Source organism: Callospermophilus lateralis, chromosome 17 (genome assembly GCF_048772815.1).
Source record: "Callospermophilus lateralis isolate mCalLat2 chromosome 17, mCalLat2.hap1, whole genome shotgun sequence".
In the NCBI taxonomy this organism is placed as follows: domain Eukaryota; kingdom Metazoa; phylum Chordata; class Mammalia; order Rodentia; family Sciuridae; genus Callospermophilus; species Callospermophilus lateralis.
The window spans coordinates 65103645-65125078 of NC_135321.1; the positions used below are offsets into that span (position 1 = coordinate 65103645).

Here is a 21434-nt window from a genome sequence, read left to right on the forward strand (position 1 = left end):
CTTTGTCTCTCTTGCTGATCATTATGTTAACAGCATGTAAAAAGTTTTCTTATTTTTTGTAGCTTTATTATATTACATTCTACATTATTTTTTAAAAATTTATTTATTCTAATTTGTTATACATGATAGCAGAATGCATTTCAATTCATATTACACATATAGAGCACAATTTTTCATGTCTCTGGTTGTACACAAAGTAGAGTCACACCATTCGGGTCACACCGCCTTTCTTACGCATGCCCCCTCCTTTTCCCTTCCTTTGCCCTATCTAGAGTTTGTCTATTCCTCCATGCCTCACCCCACCCCATCCCCATTATGGATCAGCATCCTCCCCTCAGAGAAAACATTTGGCATTTGTTTTTTTGAGATTGGCTAACTTCACTTAGCATAGTATTCTCCAACTCCATCCATTTACCTGCAAATGCCATGATTTTATTCTCTTTTAATGCTGAGTAATATTCCATTGTGTAATTGTGTAACTTTATCCATTCATCTACTGAAGGGCGTCTAGGTTGGTTCCACAGTTTAGCTATAGTGAATTGTGCTGCTATAAACATTGATGTGGGGTTGGAGATGTGGCTCAAGTGGTAGTGCACTTGCCTGGCATACATGAGGCACTGGGTTTGATCCTCAGCACCACATAAAAATAAAATAAAGACATTGTGTCCACCTGAAAAAAAATAAAAAATAAATATCTTTTTTAAAAAAATTGATGTGGCTGTGTCCCAGTAGTATGCTGTTTTTAAGTCCTTTGGGTATAGACCGAGGAGAGGGATAGCTGGGTCAAATGGTGTTTCCATTCCCAGTTTACCAAGGAATCTCTATACTGCTTTCCATATTGGCTGCAGCAATTTGCAGACCCACCAGCGTGTATGAGTGTGCCTTTCTCCCCACATCCTCCCCAACTCTTATTGTTGTTTATATTCTTAATAGCTGCCATTCTGACTTGAGTGAGATGAAATCTTAGAGTGGTTTTGATTTGCATTTCTCTAATTCCTAGAGATGTTGAACATCTTTTCATATATTGATTTTATATCATCTTCTGAGAAGATGTCTTGGGATTTTGATTGGAATTGCATTAAATTGTATAGTACTTTTGGTAGTATGGTCATTTTGACAATACTAATTCTGCCTATCTAAGAACAAGGGAGATCTTTCCATTTTCTAAAGTCTTCTTTAATATCTTTCTTTAGCGTTCTGTAATTTTCATTGTAGAGGTCTTTCACCTTTTTCATTAAGTTAATTCCCAAGTATTTTTTATTTATTTAATTTTTGAGGCTATTGTAAACGAGATAGTTTTCCTAGTTTCTCTTTCAGAGGATTTGTCCCTGATGTACAGAAAAGCCTTTGATTTTGGGGTGTTGATTTTATATTCTGCTAGGTTGCTGAGTTCATTTATTAGTTCTAGAAGTTTTCTGGTGGAATTTTTGGTACATCCTACGTTATTTTTAATGCCTTCAAAATAATCTCTTGAGTAAGCAAACCATAATTTATTTAACTAATCTATTATTGATATTTCCCATTTTTTAGTATTGTGTAAAAACTGTATTAGTTTCCTTAAATAAATTCTAACCACCGAATTACTGGGTCAGTGACTATGCATGCTGTGATGGCCTTTGATAAATACAATCAAATTATCCAAAATACTTGTAGGCAACTTGTGCTTTGAAAATTAGATATATATATAAAATAAGATCAAAGCTAAAATTATAACTTTACATATTTCTGAAAGAAACTATATTCATTTTCTTAAAAATGCATGTGTTAGAGTAGGTGTCAGGCCACATATTTTATGCACCTCTCATTAATGTTTTGAGTATCAACAAATAAGCATAAATCCCATCTTTGATTGCTAATACTTTGAACAAATATCACGGTGTGGACATCAATGGATGAGTCAGCCTTGCTGAAGGGGAGGCCGAAAGGTGTTAAGAGTGGAGTTGGTGGCCGCAGGGCCATCTTGATTTGATTCAGTCTTTCTCTTAAACCTGTCTTCGTACTGTTTACAGGGATACTGAAAACAAGCCGGGCAGGGCAGCTGCTGGGGGAAGACTGCAGCGGGTGGCTGGGGTGGGGTGGCACTGTTCTGCTCCTTGAGCTGGGCAGGGGACTCAGTGGAGCCCCTTCCATGCACGTACTTCCTCTCTGTGTGCACATGTGGTACTTCAGTGAGGCTGACACCTCCACCTGAAGAGCAGGCCTTCAGGCTGGGCTGGGGCTCAGTGGTAGAGTGCTCGCCTGGCATGTTCGAGGCCCTGGGTTCCATCGTCAGCACCACATAAAAATGAATACATAAAATAAAGGTATTGTGTCCAACTACAGCTAAAAAAAAAAATATTTAAAACAAAACAAAACAAAAAAAGATCAGGCCTTCTTAGGTTTTAGTATTTCACATGGAATGGAGGAGTCCTCGGTGGCACAGGAGCACTGCATCCTCAGCTGACCCTGTTCCTGAGCAGAGTGGCCTCGTTCTGTAAACATCACAGGTCTTGCTGTTTACACCTACCATAAACTTTATGAGCCAGTTCAGCATTTGTCAAAGAAACCACCATCCTAAAGAAGCTGGTACTAGAGAAAAAAAATGGAAGATTCAGGGATGATCAGTTCACAGATGGAGGAGATCAAGAGGGAGGGGAGGGGCACCGCAGAATTATTTTAGCAAGATCATGTTAGGTACATGCATAAATAAAGGTGCACCTTCATGTACAAGTAGAAAGAACCTGTCAGAAATGAACAAATGAATGAGCAAAGGGAGATGAGTAGAGGCAGGAGAATAAGGGAGGAAGGATGAGAGGAAAAAAGAGGGAAACAGGGACATTCTGTTAAAATGAACCCAACTACTTTGTATGACTGTGATAGAGGAGAAGGAGCTGCAGGTTGGAGTTTAGCCTTGGGTGGGTCTTTGTTCGTGCACACGAGGGGCCCCCTACATATGAACGTGTGACTAGAATTGAAGTACAGGATTTGAGAAGCTTACACAGAACCAAAAATTGATTGATCATTTTATATATAATGATGTTTGCAGATGTTCATTCTGCAAAGTGAAGCAGTCAGTGTGTTCATTAAATAAAATACTAGGAACAGAATGGGTTTTTCCGTTGTCTAAGAAGCGTAGGGGACACGCTGAGCATCCCAGATGTGTTGGGCCTGGAGGGAGAGTCCTGGAGCAAGCCCCACAGCGGTCCAGATGTTGGAGCGTGGAGATTAGATCGTCACACCAGCCTGTGGGCAAGGGACTCTCTCAGGGATGGCAGGAGAGGATGTTGAAGCAGGGGGCTCCCAGAGGGAGATGGAGACACCACCACCACGGCCCTCCACAGTGCACACAGACCACCTGAAAGACCCACTGGACTCAGAAGTGAAGGGGCCCAGGGTTCTGCAGTCTAGGAAGGCAGGGCTAGGTTCCACTTATTGGAACCCATGTTCCACAGACTGTCAGTAGACAGCAGAAACACATTTGGACCTGTGTGTTCATTTGGTTGGTGACAGAGGTGACACTGTAAAGCAGTGGAGGAAGAATGGCATTTCAATAAATGGTATATGTTCAATTAGATTTCCTTATGGGAAAAGAGTACATCTTGACCTTTACCTCAAAGTATACACAGGAGAGAAAACTCAGTCTCATGTGGCTTTAGATCTCAAAGTAAATGTGCAGCAGTCAGTTTCTGCAAGGTAACAGAGTCTTCATGAGCTTCAGGTAGGCAATTTCTTAAATGGACTGTGAGGGTGTGGTGCCGGAAGACGCGTACAGCAGTATGCCTGGTAGTGTTGTCTGCAGCAGCAACAATGTGAGTGTAACCCAAGGTCCGTCAGTATGAACAGGAGCAAGCACATGGAGTGTGGGCAGCAGTGTCCTGGAGTCTCAGAGTGGCGAGCAGCAGAGGCCACATAGGAAAACTGACCTGTGAGTCCTTTCACCTGAGGTTTTCAAAAATGCGTAGTAAAGCCTTTCCCCGGCTCTTCACTAATGATGCGCTATAGTCAGACTTTATCTACCAGTCTACAGGTAAAAATGTGTTCTTATTTATAAATCTCATGTTTTTATGAATAAGTTTAGGCACCTCTTTAACGTGTTTAAGCAGCTGAGTGCAGTGGCCCAGAGCAGAGGCTCTGGAAGCAGGCACTAGTGTTTGAGTCTTAGGTCTGCTCTGACCGTATGGTTCCGCCTGTTTTGCTTCTGTGCCTTGGATTGCTCGTTTTTGAAATGTGGGTAAAAGTACCTGCCCCATAGGGCTGCGGTGTGTATCAAAAAGTACAAAGATACATAGTCCTAGGAAATGCTTAGAACACAGCAAGTACTTTGCAGTATTTTCTAGTGGCTGTAGTTTGTTTGTTTGTTTATTTATTTTGGTGGGATTTTTGTTTTTGTTCTTGGTTTTTTTTTTTTTTCATCTTTCATACATTTGATTCATGTGAGTTATGCTTTTCCATTTTTACCCCAAATACAAATTGCAGAATCACATCAGTTACACATTCACAATGTTTACATAATGCCATATTAGTGACTGTTGTATTCTGCTGTCTTTCCTATCCCCTACTATCCCCCCTCCTCTCCCCTCCCCTCCCATCTTCCCTCTCTACCTCATCTGTTGTTGTTCCGTTCTCTCCCTCCCCCCCCCTTTCCCCTCACAACCTCATATATGTGATTTCGTATAACAATGTGGTTTTCCTTCCATTTCCATGCAATTTCCCTTCCCTCTCCCTTTCCCTCCCTTCATTCGTCTCAGTTTAATGTTAATCTTTTCCTCATGCTCTTTTCCCCTGTTCAGTTCTTAGTTGCTCTCCTTAAATCAAAGAAGACATTTGGCATTTGCTTTTTAAGGATTGGCTAGCTTCACTTAGCATAATCTGCTCTAATGCCATCCATTTCCCTGCAAATTCCATGATTTTGTCATTTTTTAGTGCTGCATAATACTCCATTGTGTATAGATGCCACATTTTTTTTATCCATTCATCTATTGAAGGGCATCTAGGTTGGTTCCACAGTCTAGCTATTGTGAATTGTGCTGCTATGATCATTGATGTGGCAGTGTCCCTATAGTATGCTCTTTTAAGGTCCTCAGGGAATAGTCCAAGGAGGGCGATAGCTGGGTCAAATGGTGGTTCCATTCCCAGCTTTCCCAGGAATCTCCATACTGCTTTCCATACTGGCCGCACCAATTTGCAGTCCCACCAGCAATGTACAAGTGTACCCTTTTCCCCACAACCTCGCCAGCACTTATTGTTGTTTGACTTCCTAATGGCTGCCAGTCTTACTGGAGTGAGATGGTATCTTAGGGTGGTTTTGATTTGCATTTCTCTGACTGCTAGAGATGGTGAGCATTTTTTCATGTACTTATTGATTGATTGTATGTCCTCTTCTGAGAAGTGTCTGTTCAGGTCCTTGGCCCATTTGTTGATTGGGTTATTTGTTATCTTATTGTTTAATTTTTTGAGTTCTTTGTATATTCTGGAAATTAGGGCTCTATCTGAAGTGTGGGGAGTAAAGATTTGTTCCCAGGATGTAGGCTCCCTATTTACTTCTCTTATTGTTTCTCTTGCTGAGAAAAAACTTTTTAGTTTAAGTAAGTCCCATTTGTTTATTCTTGTTATTAACTCTTGGGCTATGGGCGTCCTATTAAGGAATTTGGAGCCTGACCCCACAATATGTAGATCGGAGCCAACTTTTTCTTCTATCAGACACCATGTCTCTGATTTGATATCAAGCTCCTTGATCCATTTTGAGTTAACTTTTGTGCATGGCGAGAGAAAGGGATTCAGTTTCATTTTGTTGCATATGGATTTCCAATTTTCCCAGCACCATTTGTTGAAGGTGCTATCCTTCCTCCATTGCATGTTTTTAGCCCCTTTATCAAATATAAGAAAGTTGTAATTTTGTGGATTGGTTTCTGTGTCCTCTATTCTGTACCATTGATCCACCTGCTTGTTTTGGTACCAGTACCACACTGTTTTTGTTACTATTGCTCTGTAGTACAGTTTGAACTCTGGTATCGCTATACCTCCAGATTCACACTTCCTGCTTAGAATTGTTTTTGCTATTCTGGGTTTTTTGTTATTCCATATGAATTTCATGATTGCTTTATCTATTTCTACAAGAAATGTCGTTGGGATTTTGATGGGCATCGCATTAAACCTGTAGAGAACTTTGGGTAATATCGCCATTTTGATAATGTTAGTTCTGCCTATCCATGAACAGGGTACATTTTTCCATCTTCTGAGATCTTCTCCTATCTCTCTCTTTAGGGTTCTATAGTTTTCATTGTATAAATCTTTCACCTCTTTTGTTAGGTTGATTCCCAAGTATTTTATTTTTTTTTGAGGATATTGTGAATGGAATGGTTTTCCTCATTTCCATTTCAGAAGTTTTGTTGCTGATATACAGGAATGCCTTTGATTTATGCGTGTTGATTTTATATCCTGCCACTTTGCTGAATTCATTTATTAACTCTAGCAGTTTCTTTGTAGACCCTTTTGGGTCTGTTAAGTATATTATCATGTCATCCGCAAATAGCAATAATATTAAGTTCTTCTTTTCCTATTTTTATGCCTTTAATTTCTTTTGTCTGTCTAATTGCTCTGGCTAGTATTTCAAGAACTAAATTGAATAGAAGTGGTGATAGAGGGCATCCCTGTCTAGTTCCAGATTTTAGAGGGAATGCCTTCAGTTTTTCTCCATTTAGAATGATGTTAGCCTGAGGCTTAGCATATATAGCTTTTACAATGTTGAGGTAAGTTCCTGTTATCCCTAGTTTTTCTAGTGTTTTGAACATAAAGGGATGCTGTACTTTGTCAAATGCTTTTTCTGCATCTATTGAGATGATCATATGGTTCTTATCCTTAAGTCTATTGATGTGGTGAATAACATTTATTGATTTTCGTATATTGAACCAGCCTTGCATCCCAGGGATGAATCCTACTTGATCATGGTGTACAATTTTTTTGATGTGCTTTTGCATTCGATTCGCCAGGATTTTATTGAGAATTTTTGCATCTGGTACCAGGGACTGAACCCAGGGGTGCTTAACCACTGAGCCACATCTATGGCCCTTTTTAATATTTTATTTAGAGACAGGTTCTCACTGAGTTGTTAGGGCTTCACTAAGTTGCTGAGGCTGGCTTTGAATTTGTGATCCTCCTGCCTTGGCCTCCCAAGCTGCTGGAATTACAGGCACATGCCACTGTCCCTGGCTTTATAAATGTTTCTGTAAAGAGTAAGTGCACACCATTTTCACTCACGATTCATGCATCCCTGAGGTGCTGTGCCATGGTGTCTTAGGTTTAATCCTAAGGTTTAGGCTACATAGATGTACCACAGTAATTCTCTGCTTTCTGCATATTTGTGATACTATTTGTGACAATTGACTGGCTCAACTCTATTATATATTGTTTGGAATATTAAATTATAGAGATGTAAAACACTTTATTTGATTTTTTTTTTTAATCCCAAAATGTTTGAGCGGAATGCTTTATTTCATTATTTCTAACAAATAACTTTGTCCTTTAAAAATAGATGTAAAAACTTAGCATATTTCTGTTGTAGTTGTATTTATTGTAATTCACATTTTTTTTGGTGTGTTTAATTTTTTTAGTGTATTTATACATAATAGTGGGGTTCAGCCAGTCACAGTGTCACATGCCTATAATCCCAGCAGCTTGATAGACTAAGGCAGGAGGATTATAAATTCAAGGACAGCCTCAGCAACTTAATGAGACCCTGTCTCAAAAGTTACAGTGGTAGAGTGCCCCTGGGTTCAACCCCCAGTACCTTCTCAAAACAGGGGGTCTATGTTATGTTCATTTATGAATTTTGATATTCATATAACATGGTTTTCTCCATTTCAATCCCTAGCAGTACCCCCAATTCACAAATTTTAAAAATTCAAATAAGACACGGAGAAAAATTTATCATGTAATCTGCTTATAACTTTGTAATTAAACAACCAATTCAGTAATTTAATTGTATCTATCTATGGGGAGTGGGGATCAAACCTGGGGCCTGTACATGTAGGCAGGCACTCTATCACTGAGCTATTCTGCCAGCCCCATGATATATATCTTAATAGGAGAAGAGATTATCTTTGGCCTTGTGTGTTTGTAAATATGTTAATAAGATTTCCTTTATCTGTTTAAAGTTCAGTTACCTAAAAAAAAATATTATTCCAGAAACAATGCAGAGTTCAGGATAGATGTTTTAAAGTATTGAAAGGGGATCCTTTTGTGTACTAGAATTTTTATGTTTGTTTAAGTTATTTGGCTCAAAATTAAGATCAGGTTTCTGTAACTGATGTAACTTATTTTGAGTCTACTGTTTGTGTCCACGCAGGACACGTTTTCCTCTGCAGTTCAGGCTTGATGTGTACCCGGAGATCCTGCCCTGCCAGCAGGCTGGCCTCACAGGGCTGCTTGTGCTTACCTGCTTACCCCACCTTCCTGTCCTCTGTAGCATGCTACTGACCCTCATTCATTGCAGGGACCAGGAGGCAGCTCCTGCCACTGAGGAGGCTGTTTGTTGACAGGGTTCACAACCCCAGCCTCATTTAAGCCAGCTCTACTCTCTCTGCGTCTTGCCACTGTGATGGAAAGAAGAGTAAAGCATACAAAAATCAGCTGTAAAGGTAGATGCTGTTCTGCTCCGGAGTAGCATTGTGAGTAATAGGAAGTTCTCATTGCTTCATACACTAAGGATTTTTTTTTTTTTTAATCTTATATAACACGAAACCCCTGTCACATCAGGTCCCGGGTTCTGCTTCCAAGTTGCAGCTCCTACCTTTAGTCCAAGCCCCAGCTGCCAGGCCACATGCTTGGCTGGGCTGGGCTGGTTATTGCTGCTGAGACTTGCTGTGGGGCCACCCAGCCTTGGTCAGGCCTGGGGAGGGCGCCTGGAGGAAGAAGCCACAGGCCTGGAGGTGCAGTTCAGTTTCTGTTTTGTTCAAACAAGACTGGGGAGCAAAGGTGGCCAAGTGGTCACAGCTGTGCCTTCTGGAGTGTCAGACTGAGTTCAGGTTCTTACTTTTGCGGCTTTCTGAGGATTTTTCATATTTCTTAAAAAAAAAATAAGAATTAGAAAAAAATATTTCTTGCTGTAAAATGAGAAGATCTTAGAGTATTTAAGTGAGAGGCAACTGGGGCTGCAGTAACTCTTCTGCCCACTGGTCTTGGGAACATGGGCAACATCTCCTCCGCTACTAGAGTTTCATTTACAGAATATGATGTGTGTCACCTGTCCTTCCTGCTACCTTGGTTTTTCCAAGGGTGAGAATATGAGGTGAAGTCTTTTTATATTATAAAAGGCTTTATAATCACAGTGTTTATTCTGTTCACATGCATGATTTGAGAAACTTGGTTGGAAGGCTGTGTCTCAAATATCTCAAAATGGTGGGACTAACGGGAACTGTGGGTGTTTTCTCAGTTCCACAGTTACTTTTGCTGAGAATCACAGACTTTTTCCTCCTTTTTATTGATTTGACATGTGTCCTTGGGGGAGCCAGACTGCACTTCACCAATTTTGCATCGTCATTTGGGGAACACTTCTACCTAGAAGTTCACCATGGTACATCCTGGGGTCAGCTGGGTCTTTACCTTTTGTCTCCTTAGGTGAATGGCGACATTCCTCCTCGGTTAAAGAAGAGTGCTCACGAGATCATCCTGGACTTCATCAGGTCAAGACCTCCTTTAAACCCTGTATGTAACTTGACATTCCCCTCGCTGCCAGAGCTACTCCCTGCCAGGGCTCCTCCCTAGAAGGCAGCTTTCCCTAGTGGTTGGTGTATCTGTGCTTTCCTTTTAAGAACGATGAAACCCAAGTGTCATAGAAAAATACTAAACTTATTCAATATGAGGCTATCAGGGTGTTTTTACTCAAAACCCCCAACTCTGGTGCAAGACCTGGCTGGACGGCTGCTCGGTTGAGGCCTGGTGGTTTCTAGGAAGGAGGCCTCCCAGGCCCTGTTGCTGTACCCAACCCTTCTACCACCTAGCACAGCGGCCTTCTTAGCTCCTCTGTTGACCAGGTTCCTTCTGGTGACCACAGAGTCAGAATACTCATCAGGAAGAGCCTGGGGTGAGGTGAAATTGACAGGCACACTAGCTCTGTAGCCCAGTAGGCACGCATCTCCGAGCCATTAATTGGCCTCTCTGAGCCTTAATTTCCACAGAGTAAAGAAAACAATAATAGTCTAAGAAGGTTGTGGTGGGTCAGTCAGGGTCGTCAGCTGGGGAAGCAGTGAGGGCAATGATCAGGCGCAGCTGACTCCTGCCCTGTGAGCATCCAGGGCTATGGGTGTGACTTGAGCAGCACAGATGCTGCAGGGGAGCAGAGCAGAGCATTCATGACCAGAGCATGGTGGAACCCTGTGCTCTTCCTGTTGCTTGAGGAATCGTGATGTTTAATGACTTGTACTGGTTATCAAGCAGCAGTCCAGTCCATGAAATATAAATCACGATATTGGAAAGACTGTTGAAGCACGAACACCCAGATCTCTAGCCATTATACTCTTTTTTCAAGGCTTCAGCCAGAAAACTGAAACCAACCCCACCACGGCCTCGGAGCCTGCATGAAAGAATATTGGAAGAAATTAAAGCAGAAAGAAAGCTGCGGCCTGTGTCCCCGGAGGAGATTAGACGGAGCCGATTGGGTGAGTCCATTACCTCTCGCACTCTCAGTTTGTGGTCACCTCTGGGAAAGACATGTCTGTGTGGCTGATCCCTGAGCAGAGCTGATCCCTGCAGTTGCTCTCCATCACCTCCCTCCCCCTCTCCACATCTGTCACTCACACACACTGACACTCACTCAGAGTCTGTGCTAGAAGATTTTCCCTCCTGGCCCAGTGGAGGGGACTCTACCAGGACCCATGCTGAGGCTTCCGGAGGGGCTCTTTACCTCGCTGAGTACACGTCCTTCATTAGCAGAGAGGGAATAAAGATACTGCCTACTGCGTTGTGGCTTTTGTGTAAGAAATAGGAGTGTGGTAAAAACATTTCATGAATAGCAACATTTTTGCAAAGATTGGGTGTTGTGTTTTGGGAATGTAAATAGTAGATACATGATCTTACTTCGTATTTCTGTCATCCTAATTATGGGTGTTATGTGTGAGAGCACCCATTATCACTAGGGAGCACTTATTCCCAAACTTCCTTAATGATTTTTATTTTTTAAATATTTATTTTTAGTTATAGGTGAACATAGTATCTTTATTTTTATGTGGTGCTGAGGATGGAACCCAGTGTCCCACGTATGGTAGGCGAGCACTCTACCTTTGAGCCACAAACCCAGCCCCAGTTATTATTTTTAATAATAGATATTTTAATGTGTATTTCACATATTGACTTTAATTTATTGCAAGACCATATTTTTAGATGTTTGTAAACATTTTTGTTTATGTAGCTCTTCTCTGATTTGTAAAATTAAAGGTGCCCAAAGAATTCAGAGAAGCATCTTTAGGAAAACAGGTTTTAGTGGTGCCTGAGCAGGGAGCAGCCAATCCCAGGAAGACACACTCTGCTAATTCTGTCCCCCATCACTCTTTCTGCCTCTTCACACTCCTCATGGTCCTTGTTTCCACCCTGGACTCTTCTCTCTGAGCAACCATACCTTCCCTCAGGGTGTGTTTCTGGCTATCTTCCAGCTCCCGATCTACAGCACAAATCTCTCAAGTTCAGGGCCAGGCACCCAGCTGTCTGCTAGATAGGGCCTCTTCATATCCCACAAGCAAACAGACCACGGTGTCCACGAGTGGCCTCTGCCCACCAGCCCTCTCACCCTGTCTCCCCAGGCAGGGGCCTCAGCGTCGACTCTGGCTCCTGCCTGCTGTCCAGGCCCCATTGAGTCTGCTCCCATTGGCAGCCCAGCAGCCACTGTCTAACCAGGTGCCTCCTCCCCAACCTGGTGTGTCCTCTGACTGTGCTCCCCGCTTCCACTCTGGAACCCCTCACTCAGGCCACACCAGTGTTCCCTATTTGGCCCTCACCCTCCTTTAGTGTGGCAGGGCCCATAGCTCTTGTTTGTTGTGTTCCTAGTATGGGACTGGGCTGTAAAATAGTTAATGTGCCTTCTGGTTATAAAGCTAGAGTGAGCAAGGTTCTATCAGCTTATCCCTCATGAGATATTTTTGTTGTTATTTGGGGTTTTTAGTTTAGTTTTTGAGAGAGGGTCTCACTAAGTTGCCCAGCGTGGCCTCGACCTTGTAATCCTCCTGCCTTAGCCTCCTGAGTAGCTGGGATTACAGACATGTACCACCATGCCCAGCTCCCTCCCTAGGTTTATGGCAGCACGTTTTGTCTCTTGAACATTTAAGCTGAGTATACTGGTGCACACCTGGAGATCCCCTGTCTGGGATGCTGAGAAGGGGTATCCCGGAGTACAGGATCAGTCTGGGTGGCACAGGGAGACCCTGCTTCAAAAAAAAAGAAGGAAAGGAAAAATATTTAAAGCATGCTAAATGACAATTTCATGTAAGCATTTATATGAGCCACAACATAGATCAGGGAACCAAGGGTGTTTTTTTTCCTTGGAGGAAAGTCTGTGGATCCCCTGAAATATAAAAAAATGTCTGGGCTGGGTTTATAGCTCAGTAGTAGAGCACTTGCTCAGTAGGTATGAGGCCCTGGGTTCCATCCCTAGTACCACTAAAATAAAAAACAAAAAACAAGGCATATTTCACAAGGGCCTTCAGGATATCATGCTGAGTGAAATAAGAAAAACAAATATTGCATGGATTTACTAATAGGAGGACTCTAAACCACTCAAATTCATGGAATCAGAAAAACGTAGTGTTGGTTGCCAGGGGCTGGCTTATCGATCAAACAAGATGAGTAAGCTCCAAAGACCTGCTGTACAAAATTGTATCTGTATTCAGTAATAACGTATCGCACACTTCAACATTTGTTAAAATGGGGCTGGGGTGTAGCTCAGTGGTAGGACACTTACCTTGCACTGCCGAAAAGAGAAAAAGAAAATAGATTAAGGTAGATTTCATTTTAAAGCGCTCTTACCACAATTTTTAAAAATTAAGCTTTTCTATTGCATTAGGAATAAAATGTTAACTATTTAAAAAGGAAAGAAGTCTGCTATGATCCTTGGGGGCAGTGGGCCGGGTCCCCTGCTGGTCTTAGACCCCTGTCTTGGCCCTGGAGAAGCCGTCCTGATGGGCTCTGCTGGGGCTCACTCAGCCCTCCTGCAGTTGCAGCCTCATGGTCTCTTCTGGAAGTGTGCAGTAAGCAGGGCTGTGCCTTGTCATCTCTGGTCTCCAGTCACTCCCACAGTGATCGACAGTGGAGGCTCAGAGAACTTGAAATGAGGAGTTGATGTCCAGTGTCTGAGCTGGTGTCTGCCTGGCTCCCCTCCGGGCTCTGCTGGCACTGGAAGCCTTTTAGTGTGATGCAGTCCCATGTGTTCTTTTTTCTTGTGTTGCCTATGATTTTAGTGTCATATCCCTGAAATTGGTGCCCAGACCACTGTCGTAAAGGTTTTCCGCTGCTTTTTAATGGGAGTTTTGTACTTCAAGGTCTTTCACTTTAAGTTTTCAATCCACTTTGAATTGATTCTTATGTATGGTGTAAGACCAGAGTGCAGCTTTGTTCTTGTGAATGTGGATATTCAGTTTTCCTAACACCGCTTGTACCTACCTTTTCCACCGTGGGTTCAGGTAATGCTGTCACACATTAGTTGACCCCATCTAAGAAGGTTTGTCCCATCCTTGGGTCTGGCTGTCTGCCTGTACTTCAGTACCCTGTGTTTTGATTACAGTAACTTCGTAACATCATATTTGAACCTCTGCAAGAGTAATGCCTTCAGCTTGGCTCTTCTGTCTCAGGATTGATTGGCTATTCATCTTCGGTTTTCTGTATGAATTTTGGAACTGATCTTTTCTATTTCTGTATAAACTAGCACTAAAATTTTCATGGGGATTGTGTTGAATCTGTATTTAGCTTTGGGTACTACAGATATTTTAGCAATATTAATTCTTGTGGTCTGAACACAGAGGTGTCTTTGCATTCGTTTGTACCTTGTGGTTTCTAGAATACAAGTATTCCTAGGTGTTTTATTCTTCTTGGTGATAAATAAGATTGTTCTAATTTCCTTTCCAGATAGTTTGCTGTTATGTATTGAAATGCCACAGGTTTTTGTAGTTGATTTTGGGTCTTGCAACTTTACTAAATTTATTAGTTCCGACAATTTCTGTGGCATTGTTAGGGTTTTCTGTATATAAGATCTTGTTGTCTACAGAGACAGTTTACCTCTTCCTTTCCAATCTAGGTGCCTTTTAATTCTGGTCCCCATTTATTGCCTGGCTGTTTTCCTTAGGTCTACCAGTGCTATGGTCATTCTTGGCCTGGTTCCTGATATTGGAGAGAAAGTGTTCAGTTTTTCAGGCTGAGTGTTACCTGGGGGCTTTTCACATGTGGCCTTATTATGCTGATTAACTTCCCTCTGTTCCCACTTCCTTGGGAGTCTGTTTCATGGAAGGTGTGGAGTTTTACCAAACTCTACTAGGTCACATTAGCTGGGTGTGACCCATTCTCACAGGGTGAGCTGTCCTCCTGCCCCAGAGTCACACCCCACTTGGCCCAGTTGTAGTCCTTTCAGTGTGCTGCTAGAGTTGATTCACTGCAGTTTTGTTGAGGATTTTTCGTCTGAGTTAATCCGAGATATTGGCCTGTAGTTTTCCATTTTCATTTGATCTTTAATTTTTTTCCTTTCCTCCTCGGAGTTTTGGAAGACTGAGAAAGACTGGCGTTCCTTCTTGCAGTTCTTGGCAGAGGTCACAGGTGACGCCCCTGGTCCTGGACGCTTCTTTGTGGGGAGTGGATTGATTACTGCAGGCTCTTCTCAGTATATGTTCTTCAACTTCTTTAAAAAATTAGATTCAGGTGCTGCCTAACCAGGGCAGGGACCCTACTTTAGAATATGTAAATAACAGTTTTGTGTTGAGTTTTATCTTTTTTTTTTTTTTTTTAATATTTTATTTCTTAGTTTTCGGCAGACACAACATCTTTGTTTATATGTGGTGCTGAGGATCAAACCCGGGCCGCGCGCATGCCAGACGGGCGCGCTACCCCTTGAGCCACATCCCCAGCCCAGAGTGATCTTATTTAGCCTTGACAGTTGGGGTTTCACAACCTCCAAATTTGGTGATTCTGTGAGAATTCTAGAATTCCAAGTGATCTTAATTGAAAAGTAAGGGATTTGAGTTCATTTTTTACACAGATCTACATAGATTTTTTAACAATAAAATTGGGCTTTGGAGAGTTTGGATAAGGTTGGCAGACTTAACCTAAGAAAAGTTCCCCTAAATACTTGTATGACATTTTTTTCTCCATTTATTTGCTAGTATGAACCCAGTGCAGAAATGGAGAAAATGTCTAAATGTTTGAAGAAGAAATGTCACCCATAATTTCATCAGCCAGCTGAATCTACTGTGAATCTAAAAAGTGAGGACAGAAAACCAAATTCCACGTCTGTACAGTATCCCATCCCTCCATTTAACACTGATGTGTCACAAACATCTTGCCATTAATTATGACACAGAACTGGATTTATAAGGCTGTGACCTTCCAGCATGTGGCTAATGGCACTTTAGCACCTGCCCCGTCTTGTTTTCTCTGACCATGTTAATTGCCACAATCCTCAGTTACTGTCTGTCCTCCTGGGCTAGAGAGCTTGGAGAGACACAACCTCTTCCCCCAGAAGTGACTGCATTGCTTTCTTAAGTCTTCAGCCACAGGTGTGGTCACATACCAGAGAAGAGCAGAAAAATGTTAGAGAAGATTGAGGATATATAATATTTTACCTTGAGAATATGTAATATTTTATTTGCTATCCATAATTAGGAAAATCTACAGTAGATGGTATTTGAGTTTAGAAATGCATAGTGTTTGAAGAGTGAGCAGAAGATTATTCTCATCAACACAAAATCCCTAATCACTTTCCTATGCTTAGGAGGAAAGGAGGCTGAGGCAAGAGGATTGCAAGTTGGAGGCCATCTTGGGCAATTTGGTGAGATTCTGTCTCAAAATTTAAAGAAATTTTTTAAAGGACTGGGGGTATGGCTTAGTGGTAGAGCATCCTGGTTCAGTCCCCAGTACTGGAGGGAAAAAAGTTGTATCCTAACTTTTACGTTAGGATGGAAGTGCTTAAATTATTACTTTCTGACCATCAAACAGTAAGAACGTTAAGTAAAATAGCTGCCTCATTTGCCCCACCTCAGATGCAGATCCCTTTGATGAAATACAGCTTTTAAAAACATCTACCTGTGGAGATGTGTGCTGGACATAAGTCAGTGCTTTTCCTTCACATCTATTTTTTTGAAGGATGCTATATTGAGCTTTTGGGTTGTAGATGTGAATTATTCCCTGAAATCACCTACTGACATACATGCTGAAGGGTGCAGTCTGTTCCGTTGGGGTACAGAGCCCAGAGGCTGCCTTCCTGGAGGACACTGCTTGGTGTGCCTGTGCGTCAGCCTTGCCCTCCTGCAGTGGATCCTCCCGCAGCAGCACCTCAGGCCACCAGAGGTCATGCCAGGAAGGCAGCGTTGTCCCTAGATGACAAGTTGCCTGAGACAGGGCTGTGATGAGGGCTTTGTGGAATGGGGAAGCCAAAAAGAAATAGTGAACGCCTCAGATCATCCTGGCTAGCTGGTGTGAAGAGGATGTAGAAGAATAGAAGAAAGAATGTGAGCTGACACCAGAGACTCCACTCTGCCTCCAGCGGTTCTGGGGAGCCTTGCAGGTCCTGGTAGCTGAGTGTTTGCCTGGGGAGAGCCCGCACCTCCTGAGGGAGGGAGGAAGGCCACCTGGGTGTCTGAAATGCTGTGCATCCCTGCAGTTTCTGAGCAGGGACAGGAGAACAGCCCAGGTCACGGAAGAGGTGTTCTCCTGGGCAAGGTACCATCAAGGTACTGGTCAGGGTTTGGGACTGCAATGAAAGTAGGTAGCTCTGTCCATAGTACCAAATTCATCAGATCTCTCTCACAGCCTCCTCTGCCTGCTTGGGTAAGGAATAATATACATACCCTAAAATTTATCCACTTAAAGTACATATTTTGGCGGTTTCATGATATGTAATAAATTTTAGAAACAGATTATTTCAACAAGACGGAAATAATGATCTTAAGAAATGGTAATCATTGTTTTTTTTTTTTTTTTTTTTTTTTTTACTGTGTGCCAAGCACCCTTTTTGGAAGTCATTTATATCTGAAGACACAGTATATAACACGTTGTGATGCCGCTGGTTCCTGAGACTGTTAAACTGAAATGTTTCACCTTTATTGAGAAAACCAAATTTTCATCCTGACTTACTTTATTGAAATTTTCACCCTGACTTACATTACTACATTTGTGTGCTAAAATTCTAAACATTGTGTACATTCCCTAAAATCCTGTTTTAAAACTTGCCCGTTTTTCCTTTGAATCTATTTTATATTTAAGTGAAAGATCCTTCTGTGGCTTTCTATTCTGCAATTCTTTATCTTCATTTTCCCTTCCGTTGTCCCTGCATGTCAAGTCTCAGTGACCCAGTGGAGGCTTGGGTTCCTGCATGGTGCTGCCACCTTCAGGCCTGCTCTCTAGCAGCCTGGGGGCTGAGGTGTGCCAGCGCACTCCGCCCTTTCTTTCTTTCTTTCCTGTATACTCCTAACAGCTGAACTGTTTTCTTTTATTGTTTGTTTTCTTTTTTCCAGCAATGCGGCCACTTAGCATGTCTCACAGTTTTGACTTGTCAGGTAAAAACAACAAACATTTCACACCTGACGTGGGTTTGTGTGGTTTCTGTGAAACACGTTGCATTCATCTGCTTGTTCAAACATGTCAAAAAAGAAAATTGAAAGGCTTTCTTGTAATCTGTGGTCAGTAAGACATTCTGCCTTTTGAAAACAGCATACTTGAAATAATCAAAACTGCAGCATATTCGCACTCTTGGTCAGTTACGCAGGAGACATGATGCCAGGCTTAGGGTCCAGAACTCAGCTACCACCCACATGGGGCTGTCACAGCTTCCGGCCTTGGCCTTGAGAGAAAGACTTTTAAGAAAACCAAATTTCAATGCATCCTATTCTCTGGGGCATTCAGTTTTTAGTAGCTGAACTCCCAATAGTCAGCTGCTTGAGATGCCTGCAGAATCTCAGTTGGTGGGCAGGAGCTGGGTAGATGTAGCCCAGGTGGGAATGACAGCTCAAGAGTGAAGAAAACCAGTGCAGGTTGTGGCTCAGGGAAGAGCACACATGAGCAAACTTCCAAAGCCAGCTGATTCCAATGAAATATTTTACAGTTTAAAGTTTTTAATTTTAGAAGCCACTGTTTAAAACATATAACATGAGGTGTTACAATGTTTTCTTCCAGAATTTCCTTTTAAATACTATAGAATGCTCCTTAAGTCACAAAGAAGTAGTGGCATACCTTACATATAGTACATATGTAAAGAGCCGGAGAGTTCTAACTTCATTTTCTATATTGAATACTTACTGTCTTTTAACTATGAAACTAATTTCCAACTGCTTTTAAGTTTTCTGTTTATTTTTGTAGATCTATGGCATGAATAAAATTTTACAATCTTTTTGACTGACCACTGAAGAGCTTTTTCTATTTTCTTTTATCCATTTGACAATTTTAATTTTATCAACCATCTGCAGAGTAACCCCGTAAAAACAAATATAGTCTAGAAAAGGAACTCAGGAAGGTTTTAGAACGTATGTGTGACTGCTGCTCTCCGGAAGTTGGCTAAGTATACCACGAGGCTCTTTTCCTGACCTCTGCCTGAGGTCTCTGAGGCTGGGTGGCAGGGAATGAGGCGGTGGGCAGTGGGTTGATGGACACAGGCTTAGGCTCCCACATGAGGGTGTGTTCACAGGCCCACGGGGATCTGTGTTGGGAAGAAAGTTCTTGTTACTTACACCCTCCAGCAGAGAGTTTTGCCTTCACTTGTCATTTGCTGTGATTTATTTTGTGCCTTAATGTACTCTGTGATTTCCAACTGCTTCATTCTTTTTTGTGCTACTTTTATGTTTTCCATTGTTGCATTTTGACTATTAATCAAAATGTCCCAGATTGTAAACAGGAAAGGTTCGTCCATTTCTAATTCTATTAAGGATAGGAGTGTATTTCCTGAGTTGAAGAATGCACAGACTAAGGAGTAAACATTTGAAACTTGTAGTCTAGATGATAACTTTTGAATCTAAGTGTAGAATAAGACAGTACATCCTGCTGCTTAAGAACATCGTAGAGAGGTCATTTCTCAGTGAAATTCCTAACAGTCCACTCAGCATCAATCAAGGTGAGTATTTTTCCTATGTATATATTAAATATAGAACCTGTATTCTAGTCACATTTCCTCAAACAGAATAAGGCAGCACAAAGTTATTATATAAAATATTGAATATTATAAGTATACATTTTAGATTCTGCGCCTAATATAGGTGTTTCTAAAACTGTCTAAATATTTCACATCTTTAATATAATACCATTTTTCCTCTCAAGATATGCTGTCTTACATAGAAGAAATAAAAGTTTAATCCAAATACTAATAGGTGTTGATTCCAGGAGTTTCAATCAGTGAGCTAAAGAGACAGCTGTCATAGAACAGTATTCAGATGGTTAGGAAGCTGCTGGGCAGTTTCTCAACGTCCCTGTATTGAAATGAACTCAGGGCAGCCACTGTCCCTGAACTCCACATAGTGCCTCTAGTACTGTTTAAGATGTTTAAGCTCCCCTAAATGACTCTTTTCATTGTCCTAAGCAATGATATCCATAAAATCCTGGATCTGATTAGTGGTTATATTTTTTACAAAGTTTTCATAAATATGTACCACTGAGCTGCTCATGCCCCTAAGCGCTACCCGTGGTGGGGTGCAGCAAGGTGGGAAGTGTGGCCATCCTGGACTGGGAGGCTGGCCATGTTCCCAGGCCTCTTCCTCTTCTTTGCCACCCATGGAGCAGAGGGAGCCTATGTTGGGAATGTGAGAAGCTCAGACAGGCGAGAGCTTTCTCGCCTGTCTTGCCTGTCTGAGCTTTAGGAGTGCTTTCTCCTAAACAGTGCGAGCAGTCTTTGGAAATGTATATTGTTAGAATTCTATAGAGTTAGTATTCTGTAGAATAAAACTTTGAGAAATTTATTCTTCAAGACCATATTTAAACACTTTTTTTCTTGAATAGAAATTAATCATTTAGCCCAGTCATTTCCTCTTTTGCTTTCTAGAAAACTTTTAAAATACTTAAGATACTTCTCCCTACATCTCTTACAAAAGAATTATTTAATGATTTTAACCTTTATATTTTATATAAACCCTTGTCGCCCATTCTATTTTTTCTCTTTCAATACCCCCCCACACACACACACCATCAATTATTTATTTGTTCTAACCATTTAATCCCCAAGAAGGCAATAATAAGTGTGTGTATTGTTAGGTATTAAAAATGTCACTTAAAATGGTAAATGGCTGATGCTCTGCCTTCTCCGTTCCTTCTTCCCTCCTCCCTCCTTTTTTCTTCCCTTTCCACTTCCTTTCATCCTTTTTTTCTAGCTTGTTCAAATCTTTCTTCATGTTCAGAAGTGCATGTTCTCTGACGTCCTGTCTCCAAAAATAAGCAGAGATTATAAACATTGCATAAGCTGTGTGTCATTTGCAGTAAGCACAGTGTGCAGGTCTCTTGTGCAGGCTCCTAGGCAGCATCCCGGGAGTTGCACAGTGGAGCACTCTTGCCTACTGACTGTTTCCTGGAACTTGACCTCTTACACTCCAGACATAGAAGTGTCATTTGTTGAGGAAAAACCTACTGCTGCTCCTCCTCACTTTCATGTACCCTTGTGTTGAGTAAGCTATTAAATTCAGTCCACACTTAAGTTTTTAATTGAAATGGTGAGGAAAACTAATTCCACTTGCAGGGGAGGATTCCAGGAAAGCGCCCCAGAGCAGGGGCTTGGCATGGGCCTCGGGTGCCAGTCTGGGCCTGCCTTCACTTGCTCACAGCTGCTGGTGCTGGTGTTGCCCACCTTGCCTACAGGGTGTCCTTGAGTGGTGTCACCCTTGCACCCTCTCAGCAGCTCTCCTCTGTCCCTGTCCTTGTGTTACAGAGGGGGAAGCAGCTTGGGCAGCTTGCTCAGAATCAGGAGGCTCCTGTAGAGAGCTGCCTCCTCCTCCTCTTCCTCGTTTGTCATGTTAACTTCCCATCAAATTCAAGCCCTTAATAATTTAAATCTGATGTGTGAGAGGGAACATCTCCCAGATTCTTTGTTTGTTGGCATATTGATTTTTGGTATATGAATTACTGGTATATTGGGTTTTTAATGTTTTTATTTTATTTGTATGTGGTGCTGAGGCTCGAACCCAGTGCCTCACAGTGCTAGGCAAGCGCTCTACCTCTGAGCCACAACTCCAGCCCCTGGTGTCCAAGACACGTACAGAGCTTGGAACTGTGCCCGTAAGGCTCCATGTGCTGTTCTT

The 21434-nt window shown here is 42.0% G+C and overlaps 1 protein-coding gene across 2 annotated transcripts in view; it reads left to right on the top strand.

The window, feature by feature from the left end:
• The window catches only part of Spire1 (spire type actin nucleation factor 1), a 144376-nt gene that overhangs the window by 99587 nt on the left and 23355 nt on the right, over window positions 1-21434 (top strand). For both annotated transcript variants that reach the window (XM_076837208.1, XM_076837209.1), the window contains exons 7-8: window positions 9595-9681; window positions 10505-10634. In XM_076837208.1, coding sequence (XP_076693323.1) covers window positions 9595-9681; window positions 10505-10634 — 217 coding nt within the window. The remainder of the gene's footprint in view (window positions 1-9594; window positions 9682-10504; window positions 10635-21434) is intronic.